The 24,551-nt window shown below is 31.9% G+C and overlaps 4 protein-coding genes across 4 annotated transcripts; 2 read left to right on the plus strand and 2 right to left on the minus strand.

Annotated features, from left to right (window-relative positions):
• On the minus strand, positions 5,707 to 11,520 carry LOC109348351 (cactin-like). Its single transcript, XM_019588749.1, has 13 exons — positions 11,236 to 11,520; positions 11,050 to 11,141; positions 9,785 to 9,884; positions 9,210 to 9,281; positions 8,664 to 8,726; positions 8,440 to 8,580; positions 7,976 to 8,071; positions 7,535 to 7,819; positions 7,292 to 7,442; positions 7,053 to 7,201; positions 6,786 to 6,962; positions 6,361 to 6,627; positions 5,707 to 6,126 (listed from the first exon to the last, which is right to left on the minus strand). Exons 1-13 carry the CDS (start codon positions 11,461 to 11,463, stop codon positions 6,007 to 6,009), a joined length of 1,941 nt encoding a protein of 646 aa, XP_019444294.1. The 5' UTR covers positions 11,464 to 11,520; the 3' UTR covers positions 5,707 to 6,006.
• Positions 12,272 to 14,598, minus strand: LOC109348352 (protein PELOTA 1-like). The gene is made up of 2 exons (XM_019588750.1): positions 13,951 to 14,598; positions 12,272 to 13,004 (listed from the first exon to the last, which is right to left on the minus strand). Exons 1-2 carry the CDS (start codon positions 14,495 to 14,497, stop codon positions 12,403 to 12,405), a joined length of 1,149 nt encoding a protein of 382 aa, XP_019444295.1. The 5' UTR covers positions 14,498 to 14,598; the 3' UTR covers positions 12,272 to 12,402.
• LOC109347230 (non-classical arabinogalactan protein 30-like) lies at positions 15,461 to 17,079 on the plus strand. Its single transcript, XM_019586936.1, has 2 exons — positions 15,461 to 15,673; positions 16,560 to 17,079. The coding sequence occupies exons 1-2, from the start codon at positions 15,505 to 15,507 to the stop codon at positions 16,928 to 16,930; spliced, it is 540 nt and encodes a 179-aa protein (XP_019442481.1). The 5' UTR covers positions 15,461 to 15,504; the 3' UTR covers positions 16,931 to 17,079.
• LOC109348353 (purine-uracil permease NCS1-like) lies at positions 21,025 to 23,108 on the plus strand. The gene has a single exon (XM_019588752.1). It carries the CDS (start codon positions 21,324 to 21,326, stop codon positions 23,046 to 23,048), a length of 1,725 nt encoding a protein of 574 aa, XP_019444297.1. The 5' UTR covers positions 21,025 to 21,323; the 3' UTR covers positions 23,049 to 23,108.

A 24,551-nucleotide genomic window follows, 5' to 3' on the forward strand; every position in this document is an offset into this window, starting at 1 on the left:
TATACTTAACAAGCTTATTTGGCCTAGTCTAGTGGAGTTAATACTCCCATTTTTAAGCTCCAATTTAAACTTGAACACTTGTAATTAATGTCTCATAAACTAACCAATTAAATGGGGAAAACTCAGAGTAATTTAAAAAAACAAAACTTTCACTATCAATGTTTAATTTTTATATTCCTTAATTATTATGTATGATATAGAAGAAGAATGCACGGTTAAGAAAGTATCTTGTGCATTCTAGTATTAAAATATAAAAAGTTAAAATGTTTTTTGAATTAATCAATATTTTATAATTGCACTAATATTATCTCATATGTTCATTTTAATTTAAATTCAATTTATTTTTACAATATCATTTTTGCAATATGTGAATATGTTGAAACTAATTAAATTTAAAATTAAATTTTAACTCTTTTCAATTTAAATTAAATTTAAAATTTCAAGGATCTTCATGCAATATATAAGACAAATGTAATATTTAGGAGATAAAATTATAATATATATTCAAGATTTTGAATTTTATTTAAAAAGCAATACTTTTTTTTGAAATAACAAAGATGATTGTATTAAAAGAGCACAAGGGATGCAACCAAATACAACAAAGTCAAGTCATCTATAATTTATAATAGTTCAGAATACAAAATCTAGGATCTAAAATAAATAAGTTAATTAATTATTGGATTTAAAATAAATTAATACATATTTTTAAGTGGAAGTGGTTTTGATCACTTAATTAAAATTTATTTTCTACGTTTAATTCATGAACTAATTAATCGATCATGTGTATGTATAACAATTGGAAGTTTCACAATGTGTATATATTCAATTTAAAGAGGAATATGTTTTCAGGACATTAAATTTCAATGATGAATATGTTTTCAAGACATTAAAGTAATGTAACATATTAATTTTAAGTGAGTTAGATTTTGAATTATAAAGTTTTTTACATCATTTAACTTTGTATTGGATTATATTTAATATTTTACCATTGAAAAAAAGATGCATGCAATGTTGAAAGAGTTAGTCTCACATACTTCTGAATGTTATATCCAGTGTGAGGATATGAAAATCAAAAAATGAAGTTGACTGTATTAATAAGCAAGGGTGGGTGTTTGGCAGGGATAAAAATATGTTACATTGTATTGTATGAATGAAAATATTTTCTATTCATTATAGTGTATCATTTCCTTTGAAAACCGGTGATAAGTAATCATTTCATTAAAAAAAACTATAACTTGGTTTTTTAATGAAATTAATTTATTGTTTTTTTAATTAGTTGGCTATGTCTGATTAATTAAAGTGATAGATGGATATAAATTTTTTTTTCTTCTGCATTTAATCTGACCTATTTAATGCATTGTCTCATTAAGCCTATTGGGCATAAGAGTTTGGCTTAAACTTTTTTCAAAAAAACATATATAAAAAGTTCATACTTTGTACCCCCAAAAAAAGTTATACTCCAACTTCATTAAAACTTATTAGCCCATCTATTATCACATACATATCATAATACATAATTTATAATCTTTATTTTATTATTTATAATAATACATATTATACCGATTATAGGTAGCAGTCACTCTTATTTAGGCATAATTACATGGAAAGTCAATTTCTATTCCTTATTTAGTAGATCTTTAAATAGGTTTTTTATGCCAAATCTAATTTTAAAAAAGGTTAGGCAATAACAAAACTTTGACCTAGTTCAATAAGCTATATTGTGAATATTCATCAAGGATATTATTGTGAGTGCTCTAGGGTGTAAGTATTTTTGACAAACATACAATATAATAGAGAAACATGAAATATAAAATAGTTAATAAAAATGACGAGTATTTATTAGTAAGTATTGTTGTACCACCCAACCTTAGCTTCAAACATGGCCAGAATGATGAGGTGAAAGATAACGAATGGATACCATCTCTAATAAAATGAGTGTATCTCTATGTCAGTTTTCTCAAAATAATGCAAATGTGTTATTTAATATTTTTAGAATTTTTCATTTTAATGAAATGTCACTTTTTCATTAGATCGAAATAAAAAAAATGTAACAGGAATGGGGACAAATAATCTAAAACCACCCAAAACTTGAATACTACTATGTGCATAATACATATAAGATAAATAGTGAAGGACACTTGGAGGAATCTAAGGCACTAAATGAATGGTTGGTATACTTGTGCACTTGTCCTCCCATCATGGTTATTAGGGTAGGTCACTTATGAGCAAAATATTTATAAGGTGGACACTATTATTTATTATGATTTAGATATAGATAATTACTATTCTCTTATTTCCAAAACTTTTAATATTTAACTTTATTCACACAATCAATAAGTGAGATAATAGTTTAACATATTTTGACTAAGGTAACATTGTTTAATATATATTTGAAACTGAATTTAAAAACAAAATGAAGAGACAACGGGTGAAAAGTGACTATTGAATAATAGTATAATTGAAAAATAAAGTATATACTAGGTTTATAAAAAAAGTATAATATATTTTTTAGTATAATAAAGATAGTCTTTCATCTTCTTTTGATATGTGTGATTGTTTCTTCTAACAAATTTTATTAAAACTTTATATTACTAAATCAATATTGATCAAAATATTTAGAATAATCTAAAAAATGTTAAAACATGAAAAAGATAAAGATAGAAAAGAGATAGTGGAAACTTATTCATGAATAAGGGTGGAAACAGGCCAGGCCAGGCTTTGCCTTAAACGGGCCCAGCCTATATAGCACATAGGAGCCTGGGCCTGGCCTGTTAGCCTGTTTAAAAAAAATTTCAAAGCCTAGGCCTGACCTGTTTAAAAGCCTGGTCTGGCCTGTTAGCATGTTTAAAGGCCTATTATACTATATGCTCATGATATAGGCTACCATGCCTACATTTTAATGGGCTTATTATAGTCTTATTTTTAGTTAGACTCATCTAATTATAATAATTAAATTATATTTTTATATACATTTTTATATTAATATTACACATATATAATAATATTGCTTATATTAAAATAGTATAATTTCAACATTCTTATATAATATAGCTAAATAGGCCGGCCTGTTAGGCTTTATAGGCCTTTTATGTGGCCTAAAGCCTGGCCTGTTAAGCTAAATAGGCTTTTTAGAAAGCCTGAGTCTGGCCTGTTCGTGAAAAAAGTCTGGCCTGGCCTAGCCTGTTATAGGCCAGGTAATAGGCCCCTGATAGGCGGTCTGGCCTGTTTCCACCCTTATTCATGAATATACTTGGAAAAGGAATAGAATAGCTTTTGGCACGAGGGCGGTGTCTATTTATAGTAAGGGAGCAAGTGGGAAGAGTGCATGGGAGGAACAAGGATTCTTTCAATGAACATATAGACAAGTGATTATTTTCATTCATATTTTTAATAACAAAAATATAATTTCATGATAAACAAAAGGATAAAATATCATTATATTTGTATTTTATGTGTTATTTTGAGACATTTATCTCACCATTAATGGAGAGGATCCTTACTCGCATGAGTGTGGTAGAAAACTCACAATTGACTTCAACAACCCCTTTAAGGATAATTTACTAGGGCATCAACAATTTCACACTTAACTCCCACAAAAATATCCACCCTATTTTTCATAGAGGGATTAGAACTCTCCATCATAGAGATTAGGAATTTGGTATAATTAAGGCAAATACATTAGGGCAAAGCTAACCTCAGCTCACATGGGATGCATTAGTCCTCTTAGAGTCTGTTTGTGATTTGGTTTTTGAAAGGCAATGCAGCGAAAGAAAAGACTTGAAAGTCATACAATATATTTGCGAAATGATTCTGAAGCCTTTCATTTTTTTCATTTCCCTCTTGAACTCAACTCATAGACAAACTCTTAAGGAATGTACACAGTTCTAAGATGTGTTCATTAGAACATAAATTTATTATCCTAAACCTTATCTCATTTAATATCTCATACTAATAATAATAAAATAGTAAAAATAATGAATTTTAAAATTTTAATTTGATATAACATATTCTTATTGGTACTGAAATGAGATATTATATTTGTGTTGATGTGCATTATGGTTTTGATTGTGCTTTTGTCCATTCTCTTACACGTGCTGTCATAGTAAAAGACAAGAAGAATGTCGGATGCACATGTCATATATTTAGATGTCGAGGAACATTTGTATAATTGATGTTGCTACTGCCAAATATGGAATATAACCAAACAACAATGAACAAACACAACTTCAAGATTCCTTCAAAACACTAAATACAAAATAGGAAGATATTGCATTGGATTTGTAATAATACTTCTTACCCAAACTCTTCTTTTGAGGCAAAAATCGTCCATATTGTTTTTTTTAATCGGTAATAATTACATAACAACTATTGCACTAGGTTTGGATATATTATGCCCAATTTTCTATATTCTTAATTCGTCCAATATAATTACCATGTCCAAAAATATATGTACAACTTTTATATACTCTTATTATATTATATATTATTTATTTTTAATTATTATTAACTCTTAAAAAAAAAGTAATATAAACGAATGATAGAAATATACTGAATATGTATAAATTTTTATACCGACATTTTTCATGGAATTGCCATGCTTCTTAATCCAATGAGGAGTCCAAAACTAGTTCAAAATGATATTAGTATGAAGGATACTGTTAACGCCTCCTTTGCATGATTAAGATTGTGGATCATGAAGTATCTGTTTGAGAATCAGTGCATTGTATAGTACCAAGGGATGAATAAAATAACTTATTTGAGTTTAGTATAATTTATTCCCATAAGTTTATGAAAGAAAATTATGAAAGTATCTTGTAAAATTCTTCCTATAAGCTTGTTTTAAATAAAAAAAGCTATTGAGTAAATGTTTAATTAAATTGTTTATCAAAATACATTGAAAAATATTAAGTTGTATCGACATAGAAAGAAAGTACAATGTAAGAAGATCTAGTACAATTGGTAAATAGTTAATTTTCTAAAACATGATATCATATGTTTAATTAATATAATGTCTATAGTAAATGCTTTGATATAATGGGAAATTAGTTTCTGTAATTTTTATGTTTTGAACTCTTGATATAGATTACTTTTTGGTTGTGGGTTGAATATTATTAGGATGGAAGTAACGTTCCTTTTACAACTTAGGAAAGTATCTTCTCAAAATTATTGTTAACGTTGTTCTACTAGGAAAGCATCACTAAAAGATTATGATTAGTTCTATTATCAACAAAGGGATTATGCGATCTCTTATATGATAGTGCTTCAATGCTTTTTCTTACCATACTCATCAATCACCTATTATTATTTCTCTACACAAATACTTCAAGGAACTTGTTGATTACCTTTTTAAATCAAATGATAAAACAATGACATTATTAGAAGGAAAAAATAATAAGAAAATTGATACATACTTTACTGATTTGATATACTCGATTTGTTTACTACTTCAACAACACAAAAATTGTTTACGTATATTACAATTACAGAAAAAAAAATTATTAGTAAATGTATACAAGAATGTAGCATTTTCTCATAAGGCAACACTAGTCAAACAAAGTAGTTATGGTACCTTAAAATTTTAAAAATTCTGTTTATTAATGATCTAGCTCTGCTTCTACTTAATGTTAGTAATGTGCAACACTAACTTTACAATAACAAAGTGATAATTAGGCAAAAGTCTAGTTCACATGTGACAACATAATTAGGTGCTGGAAATTTTTTTGCTTCCTTAAATAAGTCTTTCAAATTCAACTAGAGTTAGTGGGTTCAATATAACTTCAGATATACCAAAGATCTAGGATAAAAAAAGCACCCAGTTGGATTAGGTTACAAATATTATATGATAAAACTTGAAACAAATCTTAAGCGTTGGAATTATTACTCTAAGAATAGTTTAGGATTTATCATTAATCTTTAAGCTGTCAATTTCTTAGCACTAGCAAAGTGATCTTTTAGTCTTAAAAATGGGCTTCAACGAAGTAGAAGGAGAAAGTCACCAGAATGAAATTATCTGCGGTAGCGGTGGCGTTTGAAATTGAAGTATACATGTAGAATACCACGTTCAAACGTGCACTTAAAACCCTTCTTGTGAGAATATTCCCATTCTTTGTTCACAATGCGGAAAGCCTGTGATGCAAGATATAAAAAAGTAAGTACGGCTTAGCACACGAGGCTCCCCCGATTGAGATCCGGGAGGGTAGATGTACAGTCTTACCCTCATAAATGAAGAGGTTGTTTCCAAAATTTGAACTCGTGACCTCCAGATCACAAGGCAAACAACTTTATTGTTGTGTCGAGGCTCGATAAGTAAACTAAATGAAAATTAAAAATCTTTTACAACATCAAGAACAGTAGACTTACTATGTCTTCGTATGGTGGCCCTGCATGGAAACTTATAATGCAAGTCTCTCCATTGCTGCTATCCCTCTCAATAGTGTAGTGTGGGGCTTTAATCTTGTCTACAAGATCAGGATAGAAAATATTAAATTTGTACCCTTGCACAATCTTTGGAGGTGGGTTGTCATGATCATAGTGAGTTTGATTATATTTGTTCCACTCATATCCGGTGTGAACACGGTTGAAATACTTCGGCTTCCTCGGCCTGTACTTGTCATGCCACCAATAAACCTGATCCAACATTTATTTACAAGCATGTCAGAAGCTATAAAAATGAGGAGAATACAGATAACAAACATTTTGTTTCCCCTTAAAATGGCAAAATACACTATTGGAAGTGTGATTAGTGCCACACAGCAAAATATTATCTATGGCCAAGACATGATTACCTGAGAATCAAGGTTCACTTCAGCACCAGATCCAAATACTGCATCTCCATCTTCCATAGCTCCCATAGCTTTCAGGGCCTTCATCTCAAAATTATCTTCCAGTGGAGCTGGCTTTGATGCCATTGCTTCCTGAATTCGTTTTTGCTGCTCTTCCAGTACAGCCTTACGTTTCCGCTCCTATAAATGTACTAACATGGTCAGTTACAGTTTATATAATCATTACTTAAGTATTTGATCACTGTTAAAAATCATGCTTAGAAAGATTACCAGTATAGCTCTGTCCTCCTCGGGGTCAATAGCTTCTTCCTCATTTTCATCACCATGAAACAGTTCTGGTGAAAATGATCCAGCCTCATCCTCAGCTTCTTGATCGTCTCTAATGGGTTCTGGTGAAAATGATTCATCTGCAGATTGAACTACAAAGAAAAACAAATATCAAACAAATATCAGCATGAAATATGAGACGGACAAACTATATAAAATTCACAATGATAAAAAGCTTATACCTTTGACATCGTCCTCAACATCTTCCTCCTCCTCCTCCTCCTCAGGTATTATAGCAAGAGTGTTCTCCAATTTATGGTCACCCTCCACTGGTCGCTCGAGGCGGTGTAAATGCTTACGTAACATTTTAGCATGAATTTCCTTCAAACAAGCCTGTATATGCAGCAATTTAATATTTCACTGAAGCAATCCATTGCTTAAAAGCATGTAATAGAAATGTAGGAAAATAATGTGATGGAGAATACCTTGGCCTTATATATATGGAGGTGTTTTAAAATGGCCTCCCAGTACTCAACCACCTTTGCAGTACCAGTACGCATTTCTGACTCAATATGAGTCCGTAAAGCCTCCAATTCTGCATGTGTCTTCCCCTGCAAAAGGTCTTTCACGTCTGACTCAACACTTGAATGCAGACCCCTTTCTTCTGCAAGGAGCTCAGAAGGAGGTTCTTCTCCACGCACTCTAGCTCGATCCAGTGCATCCTTTTTTCGAGCTTCAGCTAGCTCCCAATCACCTACCACAAGAAGTGCCTGCATGAAGAGATTGAACAATAAGTCTTCAACTTTGAACAAGATGCCAACCACAATATCAGCATGAGTTATTAACTAAGACAAAAAGATTATGACAGTCAACTAGTTCTGCGCTGGGCTACAAAGCATCTAAACAAACAATGGACAGGGTGATACCTCCCAATATTCTACATGAGTTGGTGTTGCCCTGTCAAGGTCCAAATGCATTTTGATGTCATCACGAAGCTCATCCATTTCTTTCACAGTCAAACCCTGCACCATATATCAAATCATTATGCAACTTATTCAATAAACTAACACTTAAAGGCTGACATCTTTAATCATACTACTTAACACACAACAGTAAAAGGAATAGGAGGAACAAAAAAGGGCGCCCCGATACATGAGACTCCCACTTAGTAGGGTCTGGGGAGGGTAGATGTACGCAGCCTTACCCTCGTAAGCAGAGAAGTTGTTTCTAGAATATGAACCTGTGACCTCTAGGTCACTAAGTAGCAACCTTACCGTTGCACCAAGACCTACTCTCAAATCGGAGAAACAAGCAACAACAACCAAATCTTTATCCCACTAGGTGGATTTGGCTAAATAGGAGAAACAAAATGACAAAAAAATATATTAACCTTGAAGACCAGGTATGGTTCATTTATTTCTATATCCAAATCATCGGAGCCATTAAGTTGCTTGGTTAGGACATCAATTGGCCGGGCACGCCCTTCACGCAATCTAATCTCCGACCTAACTTTGCTTTGATCAAAATGAAACTGCAGATTAAATTGTCCCAGTCAATAGATTGCCAATATAATATTAAGAAACAACAAATGGAAAAGAAGTTGAAGCACAGTACCTCCTCTTCTTTTTTTTCCCAGTCCTGGAACTCAGCTCGAGCACGTTCTCTAGCTAACAATGCCTGGAGAAATAATTAAATCCCAATATGATAACATAGTATAAACCACCAAAAAACCTAACACTATGTCATGCCTTGGCTTGACTCATAAGTATAAATCTACCACATCTGGGCCTCAGTCCTGAATGAGTTCAAATTTAGGACCCTTCTACAAGAAAGGCCAAGGATGGAGCACAATTGGCATGTCATGTTACAAAAGAGCCACAAAAATGATAGTGGCAACATTAAAAAAATTATTCCAAAAGATAAAAATGATACAAAGAGAAATTCAGAGATTAGATGGAAAGACGAGAAAATATATTTAAGTTTTGAAACTGAATAATAGCGAAACAAGACAATCATCTATTACTCCTATTTATACTTCTAGGTCACATAGACAAGTACAAACTATGTTCAATTATGTACAAACCATGTTCAATTATGTACAAACCTGGGCCAAAAATAAAATTCATAGTAAGTAATAGCAAATTATGAGAAAGGACTTACCATTTCTTCCTCACGTTGTGCTTTCTCAAGTGCCCTTTCGTCTCTTCTCTTTTTCACTTTTTCGATTTCTGCCTGCATTATAACTTTTAATAAGAGCATGGTGAATATTGTAATGGTAGGTGATGAGAAAGTTTAGTGCCATCAGTAAAAAATCACAGAACCAATCAAAATCGGGAAGGCAAATAACAACCAGGAAAGCTTTATCTCAAACAAATGCTAACCTATATAAGCCTTACCAATCACTGAACTGAATTAACGCATTTACGATTACAGTTTAACATGAAACCAAACCAGTATCCCGACCATCTAATGGATCAAATTATATTAAAAATGGGTTCTCGAGGTAAAAACAAAGGCATGAGAATAATTTATCATACACATTTTATTCTCCTCGCTCAGCAAATACCCATTTATTCTGTACTAACATACTCCAAAAGATAGAACTTAGACGGTTAAAGATGAAGCTAGCATTCCTAAAATTGAACATATGTAGGGCATAAATCAATCTCTTAAATTTAGTGCAACAGTTGAACAATATAATAAAATGCTTGAATTTATTAGAATGAAATAGATACCATCCTTTCACTCTGTCTCCTTTTCTCAGATTTAACTGAATACTCATCAATAGAAACACCTTGTGAAACATCACGCTCAATCTTCTTGCGCCAAACAAACCTACAAATAACATTTTTTGTAGGTTTAATTTATATACATATGCATATGAGCAACTAGTACTTATCAGCAAAATCTATGTATTATGGTATATAAGACTCGTTTGTTGAAGCTTAAAAAACGTGTTTCTAAAATATTTGTAGAAATACAAACAACAACAACCAAGTCTTAGTCTCACAAAATGGGGTTTACATGGATCTAGTAATGTCATAATGTTCTTTTATAAACCATGTCTATTGACAGAGCATTGATACCTAAATCTTTCACAATTGTTTTGCCTATAGTTTTTCTTGGTCTCCCTACGCCTCTAGAGACTAGATTGACTTCCATTTGTTCTACTCTCCTTACTACGGCTTCTAACGGTCTCATCCACACATGCAAACACGCCCAAACCACCTAAGGTGTGATTCTACCATCTTTTCTACAATATGAGCTACCCCAAATTTCTTTATAATTCATTTCAATCATATTTTATCTAGGTGGTCACTCATCCAATGTAACATTCTCTCCATGCTATATTGAGTTTATTCTCTTGTTGACATATTACTGTCCAACATCACCCCACATAACATTAGTTCTTGTAATTGTGCGGTAAATTTTTCCATTAAACTTGAGTGACACATTTCTATCACATTTGACACTTTAAGCACTACTCTATTTCATCCACCCCGCTTGAATGTTATAGTTTACATTTCCACAATTTCCCCATCATATTTTATGATTGACCCAAGATACATAAATCTAATGACTTGTGATATGATTTCACATATATTTTTAGAAAGTCATTTAGTTGTATATCTTAAGAAACTGTTGTTTGACGTCAATTATAGACAGACACAACAACTTAAGTGTTAATTCAATAAGTCAGCTAAAAAGAGCTTATTTCCAGCTTATTGAAATAAGCTAAAAAGAGCTTATAGATAGGTGAAGATCTCTACAAACTCATCTAAAGGCTTGTGTTTCATGCAGGAGCATTTTTTTTTCAGAAGTTGAGAAATATAGCTTCTCATAAAAGCTGAATTCCAACCTTCCTATACAGCTTCTGCTCATTTTTTTATATAGTAAAAGCTCATTCAACAAACATATAGATGTATGACTTAAACAATCAAACCCTAAATCTACGAATTACGTTTAATTTAACACTGAGATATATGAAAAAAAGAATTACTTCTCATTAAGATTAGAGTCACCAAAGGGATTTGAATCATTGGAATAACCAGACACCGTATTGGTCTTCAATTTCTTCGCAACTTTAAGCGCCTGAAAGATAAAACGAATAATAACAAATAAAAAAACATTGAAAAGTAAAGTATATAGATAAGATAGAATAGAAGATGAAATGAAAAGAAATTACCCTTCTCTGTGCCTTTTTGGCCTTATACTGGTTTATATCATCTTCAGTAATTTCACTCCCTGACTTTCTCTTCTTACCACCGTCGTCACTGTCATCGGAACTATCAGAGTCACGGCGTCGAGAGCGACGGCGACTACTACTGGTACTGGTACTTGGACGGCGTTTGTAGGAATCGCTATCTGAGTCATCAGAATCTGATGATCTTCGTCTTCGCCCTTTTCTCCCCATTCAAATTATAGAGAGAGAGAGAGAAATTTATTTGTTCACAAAAACAATAAATAAAGCGTTTTATCAAGGGCCTTATTTTTCTCTAGCAATAGAAAAAGTGTAAAAATATTGGAAAGATTTATACACACGAATTTTATTATCTACCATTAATCCTTTAATATGAATTATCTTTTTTCAAAAGTGAATATAATTAAACATCAATAGTAATAATGTAATAATAATATAAAAATCTTACATACTTTAGGACATATGAGTTTTGTATGGATGATTCATGTTTAATTATCATTATCTTATAATAATTTTGTATAAATTATTACACTATGGAACAAAAAGTTTCATTTTATCACAAATATGTAGGCATAAATACATGATTTAAGGTTTACCATTATGATATCAGATGTCTAGTGTATGAAAAATATAGTTATTAAATGATTATTTAATTTTATTGAGGATCTACTTGGTATATATAAAGGATTGAAATAAATATATATTTTTTATTTTTTTAAAGAATTAACCATTTATTTAACAACATAGTAGCATGTTATTGAAAGCACGGTCCCAAGTATAAAATTAGCCCCGTAATTAGTGAGTGAATCATTTTAGTATAGGTGGATAATGGTATAAGTGTTAATATTTTTCTTGTGGTATAATAGACTCTCAAATTTAAATTTTTAACTTAAATATATTACTTAATTTCAGAATGAACTTAAATTGAGTTTTCTACGTTTTAACCATAGAAAACGTAATAACAACTCCAAAAAAGTCCCATAATAAAAAATAGGAATGTGACACCAATAATATATAAATGCACCCAAATCATCATTATATTTAGAGAATATTTAATGTTTCCATTCCCTTTCTTTACACAGAGATATATTAGCAATTGAAGGAACTATAAAAGAAAAGAAGCAAATAAACTAGTCTAATAAAAAGCGAGTTTTAAACATCCATTTCTTCAAGATCAGGCAATGGAAACCTAAGAATAGCTGCAACACCTGTGAGTTGTTGAAGCTGCTGAGCCAACACATGCATGGAGGAATAAACCAAAACCTTCCCTCCACTTTCTTTCACTGATTTCACCAAATTTTCATACTTTTTCCTTGTTCCAATCTCATTACTCCTATAAACATCATCATTGATCAAAAGGGTCTCAATAGCTTTCATCTTTTCTGCACTTTCTACACTCTTAGGACCATAACATGCACGATCAGAATTGTTACACACCATGTCCCATAATTCCCTCATAGCCCTTATTTCTATGCCAACTTTGCTATCTTTGATTGAATTCATCACTGTGCTGTCACCCAAAACCTCTTTCAAATGATCATTGCCCTTGTTGTTATTGCACTCTAATCCTACTACTACTATTCTTGACTTGTTTTCTTCTATGGATTTCATTCTTAACCTTTTTGCTTCTAAGAGAAGGAACCTACGAAATTCTTCTTTTGTAGATCCATCACTTGCAATGACTACACTTTTCACAAGTTTGAAATCCACGTGCTTTGTAATAGAGCCAAAGACTTCACGGAAAAATGCATTCCCTAAGGAAGAAGAATGTTGGAAATTCAAACTTGATTAAGAAAGAGTTTAGTCGATAAGTGTAAATGATTTTTACAAAGTATTAATCAAACAATATAATATTTTGACAATGGCTTAATGGTATTTTTGTCCCACATTTCTATTGGTTGTTTCTTTTTATTAGTCCTTCAACTTTTCAACTTATGTAGTGATAATCTTACACAAAAGTGAACACCAATCACATGTGGTAAAAAAAATTTGATTCCAAATCTTAAGTCAATTACATTTTATCATGTAATGTCAAAAACATTTTATATTTTTATGATTTTTTTTTTAAATTATATGACACTTTTTAATTGAATTCAAACAATATTAGAACATAAAAAGTGGGAGAGGTTGTCTCCATTCCAACAAAACTAGTGTCAACAATGTGTATATTTAATCCATATTTGGTTTATTATTAAAATAGTAACATGTAGGACAATATACAGAAAATACATAATATTAATATTTTGGATTGTTAGTACAAAATTTTATATAGGATCAATACATTACATATAATTTATTTGTATTTTGTATTGAGAGTTAATAATAATTAATGAGTGACAATATATATACTTTCTTCTTATACTTCAATTCTCCAATTAATGAGTAGTGAATTAATGTAATGTGCAATATTAGGTTCCTAGCATTTTTCACTTAAAAAATACAAGAGCTGTTTCCAATACAAGTTGAGTGTAGGAAAATGCAAACAAGAGAAGACAAGTAAAACAAAAAGGATGGGATCCACTGACTCCAAAAGTAAGTTTTTTAAACTTACTCAACATTCTAACCATCAATTTTTTGGAAAATCCAATAATTTGAATTAGTTAATAGATCTAAATCATTAGATTTTCCTAAAATTAATGGTTAAAATAATTAAGAGTAAACCAACAAATTAAATGAGTTTAATTAGATTCAGTTTTGAACCTGGCCCTTTGAAAGAAGCTTTTCTTCCACTTGTCAAAGAAGAACCTTCAATCTTAGAACACAAAGTGGTAACCCCTTTCCCAAGCAAATATATCTCTGCATGTTTTTGTTGCATGACAACAACAACAAGGTCACCTTCAGCACAAGAAACTTTCTCAGCACTCTCACGCAATGCTTCAACAGCATCACAATCCCAAACCTTTTTCCTTATCTCAAAGGGTTTATTCAACTCAAGGGTAAACGTGTGGAACGACCCTTGAGGGACATAAGGGTTAGCATCAAGGCTACGTCCTTGAATTCTTAGGGTTGAAGAGTCTTTATGGAAGTCACGGCACGTGACTTTAAGGTGGAGGGTGAGTTTGACACGTGATGCAGTCGTGCTCTTGTTCGAGGATTCAAGGTGAACCTTTCGGGTTGTCTCGGCTGAAACGACGTCGTTTTGAGAGATAATATTGTAAAGGAGCCATAAGTCATCGGATTCTTCTGGAATTATTTTTGCGGTTCCGGTTTGGTTTGCAACAAGATCCTCCTTAACAAGGAGCTTCATGATTTTACTATGATTTTTTTTTTGGTTTTGAGCAATTTATGCCGAAGATTATGGTTATGGTGAATATATTTTGTATGGTTGTTGTTACTTTTTAATGTATTCTACCGCAATCCAATGATTTATATATATTTGCATATTGAGTAGGTAACTTGCACATTTTGTATATTGTCCTTAACTATTAACTTGGGGTTAGGAATTTAGGAATTATGATGAGTCTATGTGTTACCATGAAAACAATTCCTTATTTTGGGTACAAGGTAGATAATGGATTTGTGGATGGAAAAAAATCAAAAGAACAAACAATTTTCGTGTGCAAGATTCTTTATATTGGATTTGTATTATCATTATAATGAAAACTGAAGCAAGAAGAGATACGAGAATAATATGAAATAATATAAATATCGTATTTTTTATTTGGTTATTGTAAAAAAATAAGACAATCAATCAAAAGATAACGTCATAATGATAGTAATTAATCAAGAGAGATACACAAAGTATTACAACCATGGATAAACATTACTAGTTATTACTTATTAGCGTTTTTTATGGGTTATCTATAATAGTAAGTATAGATAACAATATTTTTTTCTTCATGATTTTTATTTTATTTTACTAAGCTATAAGATTCTAAATTTTATTATTTGTATTGTATGATCGTATGAGTATCTTTTCTTTGTTTCGTTACCACTAGCTTATGATGGGGGTATTTCTATGATGGAGGGGCTTTAGTTTTGTTTCGTTTTTTGTGCACCAATCTAGCTTAGTTCATAGAAAAATATGTAAAAAAGTATCACTATCTTTTCTTATGTTATTAAAAAATTATATTATAAAGAATTGAAAAATGGATAGCACGTCTAATCTAGAGTTGATAGTAGTGTCTTCCACGATGTTCACAAATTTAAATATACATAAGAATTCTAAGTTCTTATATATATTGTTGCTCCTCTTAAGTCAATTATTCATCCATATACCCTTTTGTATATTGGAAAAGAGGGAAGAAGAGAGATATGGGATTTGCATTAGTAGCATTTATGATGATTGTAGCCTCAATCTGCACCAATAACATAGTCTTAGCTTGGGATGAACCAGGAGTAGTTCATGTTGGTGGAAAAGTTTTGTGCCAGGATTGCTCCCATGGCTGGAATGAATGGGTTTATGGTGGCAAACCAATCAAAGGTAATGTACTAGTGTGTATTTAATCTCTAACCAAGTTGAATATTCATATATACTTTTTGTTACTTCTACTAAGAGTATGTGTTGGGTTTATTCAAGTATGAAGTCTCACATTGGTTATGCGGGAATGAGTGGAAAAGTTTATAAGAAAGAAAAACTCATGAAACTAATGCCTTAAGTTATACAAAATGAATTATGTACGAGTCTGTTGAAGTTTTCTTTGATAAATAAGTTGACTTATGTAAATTGTTTTCAACATAAAATATCGAACCATAAAAAAAATGGTAAACCATGTTTAAAATCTAATTCACAATGAGACTTTTAGCTCAAATATACTTTAGGGTTCTCATAAACTTGATTGGAATGACCTAATTGTAAGCTCTACTTTTATCCCATCTCTTTTGTAAGACTTCTATGAGCATCCCATTGAAAAGAAAATTTCCCTTTAGTATTTGGCAACAATAGACTTTGTCTTCATCTTATTTATTTTGTATAGATGCATTTGAAAAATTCACTAAGAAAACACATGATACCAATATGATTTCATTATTTTTAGAGTAAATATTTATTTTACTCCCTCATGTTTTTTGACCTTATCAACTTTGTCCTTCAAAAAATGAAAAACCCAAAATGATCCCCGAAAATTTTCAAATATGGGTCAAATTAGTCCTTTTTGGGGTCAATTTAATCTCTATCAAGTATTGTAAAACATGCTAAAAAAAACTAATTTGACCCACATTTGAAATTTTTGTGAACCATTTTTGGTTTTCCAATTTTGGAGGGATCAAATTGGTAAGGTTAAAAAATATAAGAGATTAAAATGAGTATTTACTCTTATTATTTTTACAAGAAACATAGTTCCTACAACTAATTGTGCTAGCTCTAACAGGAGTTAAGGTATCCCTAACTTGCTTGGACAATAGAAACAAGGTTGTGTATTATACAAGTGATACAACAGATGAGTTGGGACAATACGATATAATTGTGAACAACTATGTCTATGGCAAAGAATTGGATACAAAAGGATGCATAGTAAGGTTGGTGTCTTCTCCAGATCCTGTTTGTAACATTCTCACTGACTTTGGTGGTGGAAAATCTGGTGTCAAACTCAACTACCCTACATCAGTGTATAGAAGTTTCATCAAACATGTTATCAACCCTTTCTATTATACCACTCCTTTGTGTGATAAACCTGATACTGATGATGATGCATATGATTCTCAATCCAAAGATCATCAAGGACAAGAAGGGCATTATTAATTTATGGAAGTGTATTTATTTTTTCTTCAATTTTCATGATTGTTCTAGTTTCATATTTATTAACTTTTACAAGGAAGTGTAAGGAAACTATATATTTGATGGAGATAAATAAGCTTAGTGTTCTTTGATGGTGCACTATTAAAAACTAAGCAAAAAATATCCAATAATTTTCTCAAATATATTGAGCATGTTTAATGGTTGTTTTAGTTTTATTAGATGTAAATGAAAAATTCTGTTAATATTCTCTAAGAGTTATCATCAAATAACCCAAAATGAAAAGCTATGGTTGCTTATATTACTAAGGTTATTTAATACATTTCTTAGCTTAATCATCAAATATTTAGGATTTGACAGCTAGGTTAAATCTCTCTCCTCTTTTAGGTTTGTACTGGCCCATATTATATGCACCACAATATATCATCTTTTGTATATTATTTGGACTTGTCAACACAATATGTCATGTTTTGTTTAACTTAATTGCATTTATTATATTTTTTGTTAAAAAATTACACTTATTTCTTATGCAGGGGTGGTCAGTGTAATGAAAGTATAAAAACTAGGGGAGGTTTGTGTAAGTGTAGAAAAGTGAGGGGTGATTTATATAATTTCACTAAAACTCATGGGTGTCAGTGTAATTTACTCTAGACTAATTTATTTTGGAGTGTATGATTACTCTTCCCAATAAGTGTCACTTAAATCATTGAACTTTTGATATTTTAATCTTTCATATAATCTTATAATCTAGCGCGGCTTACACCATCAATACCTTATTTGTAAGCCCATGCATATTTGAGACAAAACATCTCCATTCTTTAATAGATTGAGTGTTATTTAGCCTTTAACCATGCATTAATTTCTCATTAGTGTAAGGGTAGCAGCAAACTTTATTTTTTATGATGAAAGATTTATTCTAGTTTTTTTCCTGCAGTTATTTTCAAGGGGAATAGGTAGAATCAGTGATTTAAATAGCGGCTACAATATAGCGATGCGGCTGCAATATTGTAGTGACTGTCGCAACCGTATCACACCGCAATTGTAGTATGATTCTAAATCATAATGATGTGGCCACATCAGGCCTCAACGCAACTGCATTGGATTGTATTTGGGCCGCATCAGGCCATATCAAATTCAAACGGCCGCAATCCGTATCGCTTCGTAACGGTCGCATGACCGCAATTGCAGTAATCACAATGTTACCGCAATTTAGAACACCGGGTAGAAAGTTCATTTATTAGAGTTTGAATCCAACCCTAACACTATATTCCATGGCACTATCAATCTACTCATGGGAGGTTAGCAATGAAAGATCATCAGAAATAATCAGAAGTTTCTGGACTCCTCTTGCTAGGCCTCTTTTGTCTCAAAGTTTCAGTACTTATTCTTTTCCTCAATGCTGGGAACAAAGTTTCTCATCATACTCTTCATATGTGGACAAAATCTGAGTAGAGGGTTCTTCTCCTTTCTATGTGAATAACTTGGACATGTTTGATGCATCTCAATCAAACTTATTTAATCATTTCTTCAATGTCACCATTAGGGTAAGAAAGCAATGATGAGAGGGTCCAAGAACATGATTGTGGTATTCCTTCAATAGAACTCTCACCAATGTATATTATTGAAGTTTGATTGATAAGAAGAGAGAAGAAAATGTCCACCTTGAGAAGAATAAAACTATATTTCTACATTGTGTCTGAATTTATTTCTCTAAAGAAAAGCTAGGAGGAGGTTGCCATCAACTTCTTAGCTTTCTACATCATGGTTAAGCAAAAACCATTTGATGCAATTATTCCACACTCAATTAATTTGGAAGAATACAAAGATTGGAACTCCGACTTCTATAACTATTATTCCGAAATTGTGAGAAAGATCTCTTTAACACCGAAGACATGCGATCAAAATGTCTCAATGATCTTGATTTACACTGATTCATTACTATATATTTGGTGGAAGACGCGGAAGCCATTTCCTGATCTCTTTTTATGGAAATTCTGGAAATGCCGGTATATAAATATGACTCATCCATAGACAAGGACCTCTTTAGAACTCCTAGGTCTTTTGGCAAATTTGATGAGATAGAAATAGAGTGTCTAAGTTGAAATCTTAAGGTTAAAGTAGAATTACTCACATCATCCATTAACTGATTGTGATTATCACTATTATGATAATCAATTGGAGTAAATTCATGCAAGACCCTTTGTTGTCCTTCATCTTCTGAATTACTCGGCATAATCGATTCTTCAATATCACATGTGATTTGTGACCGGCAAAATGGACAACTTTCATGTTCTTTGAACCATGAATCAATGCAAGGAATATGGAAAGCATGGTTACAAGATGGTAACAATCTTAACAAATCCCCATCCTCTAATTCACCAAGGCAAATTGAACATTCACCTTGGTCTAAACCAATTAAATTGATTGAGTATGCGATAACCGGGATCTTCTTGAGGATTTCTTCTTGAACACCACAACAACTACTATTAATATCGCTATGGTTTCGATTGTCGTTACGCTCTTGCGACCAATGTCGATATCTAGAGCAACACTTGAAGAAAAGGAAATGGTATGCAGCTAATAAAAGAGTAGAGATGATAATGCCAGAAAGACCAATAGCAAGAGGGGTGCCATAGGTGCCCATTGTTCTGAAAATTGCTGCCTTGTTCGTCATTATTTCACTCTCCTTTGCCCTTTTAGCAAGTCATAGGATAATGTTAATTAATAGTTATTATAACTTGGTGGCTATTAATATTGAAATTGTTAGTTGATTGTGGTCATTTAAATAAGAGTAAAAAATATAGGTTACATAAGTTGCTTAGTTTGTAAAGAACTATTATTTTGTGTAGAATTTCTAATTTTTTAAAAGGTTTGTTCCAATAAGGATGGATCAATGGGGTTGACTACCTCATATTCAGCTCCATGCACGCATGTAACTAGTATTTTTCAACCAGTTTGATGAATAATGTAATGTCGGGATGTATTTAGTCCACACGTTAAAAAATGTATTCTATATTTTATTCATTCATTTTATGAAAATCCAGTACTTCATATTTATTCACCTATTTAAGTCATGTGGTTATTTTTTTTTTACTCATAAGTTCCTTCATCTACCTCTCAAGGAAGAGAAACTAAGGAAGGAAGATTTGTGTGCTTCTTCTTTGGTAAGTGATCTATTAGTGTTCCATTATCTTTAACCACTTGTGATTCCTTCTTCTAAATTTGCCCCCTCTACTATTATTCATTCATCTAAATTCATCTTTTGTGTTGTCATTCCTTTTTTCTTCAACCACACACCATTATCTTCTTTAAAGTCATCATTTTGATGAAATTATGAAGTTTTATATTTTCCCATGTGTTTAATGAAATGTTTGAATGGTCATAGATTAAGCGTTTAAATCGTGGTTGGGATTGCCATTGCAGTTATGGTTGTTGCGATTCCGGTCACGATTTTCGTCACAATTGTGGTTACTGACATTGCGGTCGTTGTGATGTGGACAGTGGCCGTTGAGGTGTAAATTATTTTGTGAGAAAAAATATATTTTGAAATTGATGTCATTTGATGCGGCCCGATGCGATTGCATTGCGGCTTGATGTAGCTCAAATGCGATTTGATGCGATTGCGTTATAGTTGATTACAGTCACATCATTATAAGTTGATGTCACAATTGTAATATTGTGGCCACATTACAGTGTGATGCAATTGCGACAATCATCACAACTGTAGTATTGCGGCCACATTACATGATGCGGTTTGCAATTTAATCCACTTGCCCATACAATATTGCAACAATGTTTGTATTAGTTGATAAAAAGTACAATATAAACAATTTAGATATTGAAATAAAAAAGGACTTCTCAGAAGCTTCCGGGATGGTTCATGCATAGAAATTAAACCTGTATTGGTGCATGGCCATTGCATTGTTTAAGGAGACAATTTCACAATAATGATTATATAATCTTTCTTTAAACACAAGTAATAAATTAAAATAACTCAAGGTGTCATTGTTGCACATGATCCAAGATAACAAAAGTCAGAAAAAACCATGTGCATAGAGCATCTACTTCCTTCAACTCATAGTTTTTAAAGAGTATCACTCTTATAACTATCTCAGATCCAATCTTTAATTTCTCCCTTGCACACTTTTTGATGTATAGTTCACTAATTGTACAACCATACCTTATTTAGGGACAATAGTGTCTTTCTCCTAGTGGCATTGCAATTTAAGGATGTCCCCTAAAAGTTTACTATTTTTTTTACATTGGAAATGAACTTATTCACATATGATTAGATTAATATTACCTAATACCCCTCTCTAACTCATTCATCATCTATCTCTTCTTTCTCATGCATTAGATTCTACCAAAAAAAACTGAATTTCTAAGAACTACATTCAACATGGTATCCAAATGTCTCACCCTCCATGCCCCTTCTCATCATTTCTCTCCTTTTCTCACCCCATCTACAATTTCCAAATCTCCATGGCCTTCCCAATCTTTTACCAAATTTTCATTATCAACAAAACTTAGTAAATTGTCTAATCATGTCCCTATAGAAGGCTCTATATTGATAAGAGCAAGATACGATAGATGTATACAACCTGATCATGTCCCTGTGAGATGTTCATCAACTTCTTCATCGAATTTCGAGTTTGAGCCAGATCCAACACTTACGAATGACGATCTCAAGCCAACTACACCAACCCAAAGAACCTTTTCGGCCTTAGAAATGGCTAGCCTTTGGGTAGGACTAGTTGTAGGGGTCCCTTCATACTACCTTGCTGGCAGCCTAGTTGACCTTGGCATGGCTTGGGGTCAAGGCATAGCCACTGTGGTTGCAGCCAACATGATCCTCTTGGTGCCCTTAGTCCTCACTGGCCATGCAGGCACACATTATGGAATATCATTCCCTGTCCTTGCTAGATCCTCTTTTGGCATCAATGGTGCTCATATTCCAACTCTCCTAAGAGCCTTAGTTGGTTGTGGTTGGTATGGTATTGAATCTTGGATTGGTGGTGAGGCAATTTTCCTTCTTTTACCTAAGTCAATAAAAAATACTACATTATGTCAATCTTTACCTTGGCTTGGTACTTCACCACTTGAATTTCTTTGCTTCATAGCATTTTGGTTTGCACAATTAACCATTGTGTGGAAAGGAATGGATGGAATTAGAGAACTAGAAAAATTCTCAGCTCCAATACTCATTTTCCTCACTTCATGTCTTCTTATTTGGTCTTATGTAAAAGCTGGTGGATTTAGCCACATGCTTTCATTATCCTCTAGGCTCTCAAACAAGGACTTTTGGTCTTTATTTTTCCCTTCTTTAACTGCTAATATAAGCTTTTGGGCCACTTTGGCTCTTAACATACCTGATTTTACAAGATATGCTAAGAGCCAAAATGATCAAATTATTGGTCAAATTGGACTTCCTATATTTATGGGACTATTCACATTTGTTGGTATAGCAGTAACCTCTTCTACAAAAGTTATTTTTGGTCAAGTTATTTCCAACCCAATTCAACTTCTTGGTCATATTGGTGGCTTCACAACTATTATCCTTGCAATCATTGGTATAAGCCTAGCAACTATAACAACAAACATAGCTGCTAATGTTGTAGCACCAGCAAATGCTCTTGTAAATCTTAGCCCAAAATTGTTCACATTTAGAAGAGGGGCACTAGTAACTGCAATTCTTGGAATTGCATTCCAACCTTGGAGGCTTCTAAAATCAAGTGAGAGTTTTGTTTATACTTGGCTAGTTGGATATTCTGCATTGATTGGCCCTATTGGAGGAATTATTCTAGTGGATTATTATCTTATACAAAAAAGGAACTTATGCTTAAGAGATTTGTATTCAAGGAGTGCTTTAGGGGCTTATTATTATTCAAGGGGGTTTAATGTGGCTGCAATAGTGGCTCTAGTCTTTGGAGTTTTGCCAGTAATTCCTGGTTTCTTGGAGAAAGTTGGAATTTTAACATCAGTTTCTGATATTTTTGTTGTTATATACAACAATGCTTGGTTTATTAGTTCCTTTTCTGCAGGGTTCTTGTATTTGATTCTATCAAGTTTGAGAAGGAAACCAGATAAATGTTCCTCTTCAGGCCTCATACCAGCTGCTAAGTAAATATAGAGGAATCCACTTTCTCTACCGAAACAACAAACCAAGCCTTAATCTATTAGGTGGAGTAAAATCGATGTTTTAATATTTTAACATAAATATCAACTTTATTAAGAAAAGAATTTCAAAATCCGCTTATTTAGATGTAAGACAATTTATTGTTATAAGATATTTGAAGTATGCAAGATGTGATGATTCATTTCAATTATAATTGCTTTTTTTTATTATGTTCTATGTCTTGTTAGGATATTGGACAGCTAGGTATGTTGATTTCCCATTCTAATAAAGGGAAAAGGTGAATGAAATATATATATATATATATAATATTCAATATACTTCATTTTCTTACTGAATAACAGTTTTGTAAAGGAGTGTTTAAAAAATGAGTAAGAGTTTGTCTAAATAATGGTCTCTAATAAAAGGATCCAATAGGGTTTTATTTAGATTGTGATTGCGGGCATGATTATGTAGATGATAGAAATGTGGTGTAAACAATTTGATAAATCCAAAATAAATTATATACTAGTTGTGCTTGTCTACAAGTAAGGAACAAGTATAAGAGTGTTTGAGTAAGTGACATATGTGCAATTTAGTTGGTGAATGAAACCAAAACTCAATTTGTCTAACTTCATGTGAGAAAAGTTGAGAGTGATAGCAAAATTGTCTAGGGCACCCACTTTGTAAAATAGAGTATGTTTCTTGATTTAACAAATTAAGTTTCTAACTTTTATTGTAAGACACTCTTAAAAATAACTATAGACATGCCCAAGTGATTAAAAACTGAAGAAAAAAAATACTCTATATGGAGTAAGTTCAAAAGGAACTATGACTAAGTGAGATCCTTCTCCGAAAATTTATGTATTTTTTTTTGCACAGCAAAGAGAATTCATTAAGAAAGTACAAGGGGTGCTAACCCAACAAACAATCAAACGTTCCAGCAAGAAAAGGAAACTAAACTATTATCACAAATAGAGGAAAACCACAACTAAGATTTAAGCTTAATCGACTCAAGAATAGACAAATAACTACACTCTTTATCATTAAAATTTACGTACATTGATTGACCACTTCATTATCAAATTAGTGTACATTTTTAAAATATTTTCAATATAGTGTAAATTATAGGAAATCATGGTTACTATAATAATATGTACTAGTTATGTTATTAAATTATTAATTTTGATTTGTTTCTAACAACTCGTGATTGCATGAAACTTAATGTGGAAAGAATCTAATAATTCAGGTTCTTAACAATCAGAATAATGGTAAGTTATCATCTAATAATGGTGGACCTCAAATTAATATTGTTCGACTATATATTTGTAGTCACGGGCTTATATATATGTTGCTTGCCAGACTTGCAAATAACATCAAAAGAGAATAAACATTCCATTCTATAAAGGATTTATAAATAATTGTTGTAATTTGGAGACTCTCGAAATCATAATATTATTATTACAAAATGTTGTGAATAATATAGTAGGAAGCATAATCTTTTGATGAAATTTT

This window comes from Lupinus angustifolius, chromosome LG05, assembly GCF_001865875.1.
Source record: "Lupinus angustifolius cultivar Tanjil chromosome LG05, LupAngTanjil_v1.0, whole genome shotgun sequence".
In the NCBI taxonomy this organism is placed as follows: Eukaryota; Viridiplantae; Streptophyta; class Magnoliopsida; order Fabales; family Fabaceae; genus Lupinus; species Lupinus angustifolius.

Coding starts and splice junctions, on each gene's coding strand:
- LOC109347230 (XM_019586936.1), top strand. CDS start 15,505: ATGGGATTTGCATTAGTAGCATTTATGATGATTGTAGCCTCAATCTGC. Junction 15,674..16,559: donor TGGTGGCAAACCAATCAAAG/GTAATGTACTAG, acceptor TAGCTCTAACAG/GAGTTAAGGTATCCCTAACT.
- LOC109348351 (XM_019588749.1), bottom strand. CDS start 11,463: ATGGGGAGAAAAGGGCGAAGACGAAGATCATCAGATTCTGATGACTCA. Junction 7,202..7,291: donor TGTTGAGGACGATGTCAAAG/GTATAAGCTTTT, acceptor TTTTCTTTGTAG/TTCAATCTGCAGATGAATCA. Junction 6,628..6,785: donor AAGTGAACCTTGATTCTCAG/GTAATCATGTCT, acceptor ATGTTGGATCAG/GTTTATTGGTGGCATGACAA.
- LOC109348353 (XM_019588752.1), top strand. CDS start 21,324: ATGGTATCCAAATGTCTCACCCTCCATGCCCCTTCTCATCATTTCTCT.
- LOC109348352 (XM_019588750.1), bottom strand. CDS start 14,497: ATGAAGCTCCTTGTTAAGGAGGATCTTGTTGCAAACCAAACCGGAACC. Junction 13,005..13,950: donor AGCTTCTTTCAAAGGGCCAG/GTTCAAAACTGA, acceptor CTTCTTCCTTAG/GGAATGCATTTTTCCGTGAA.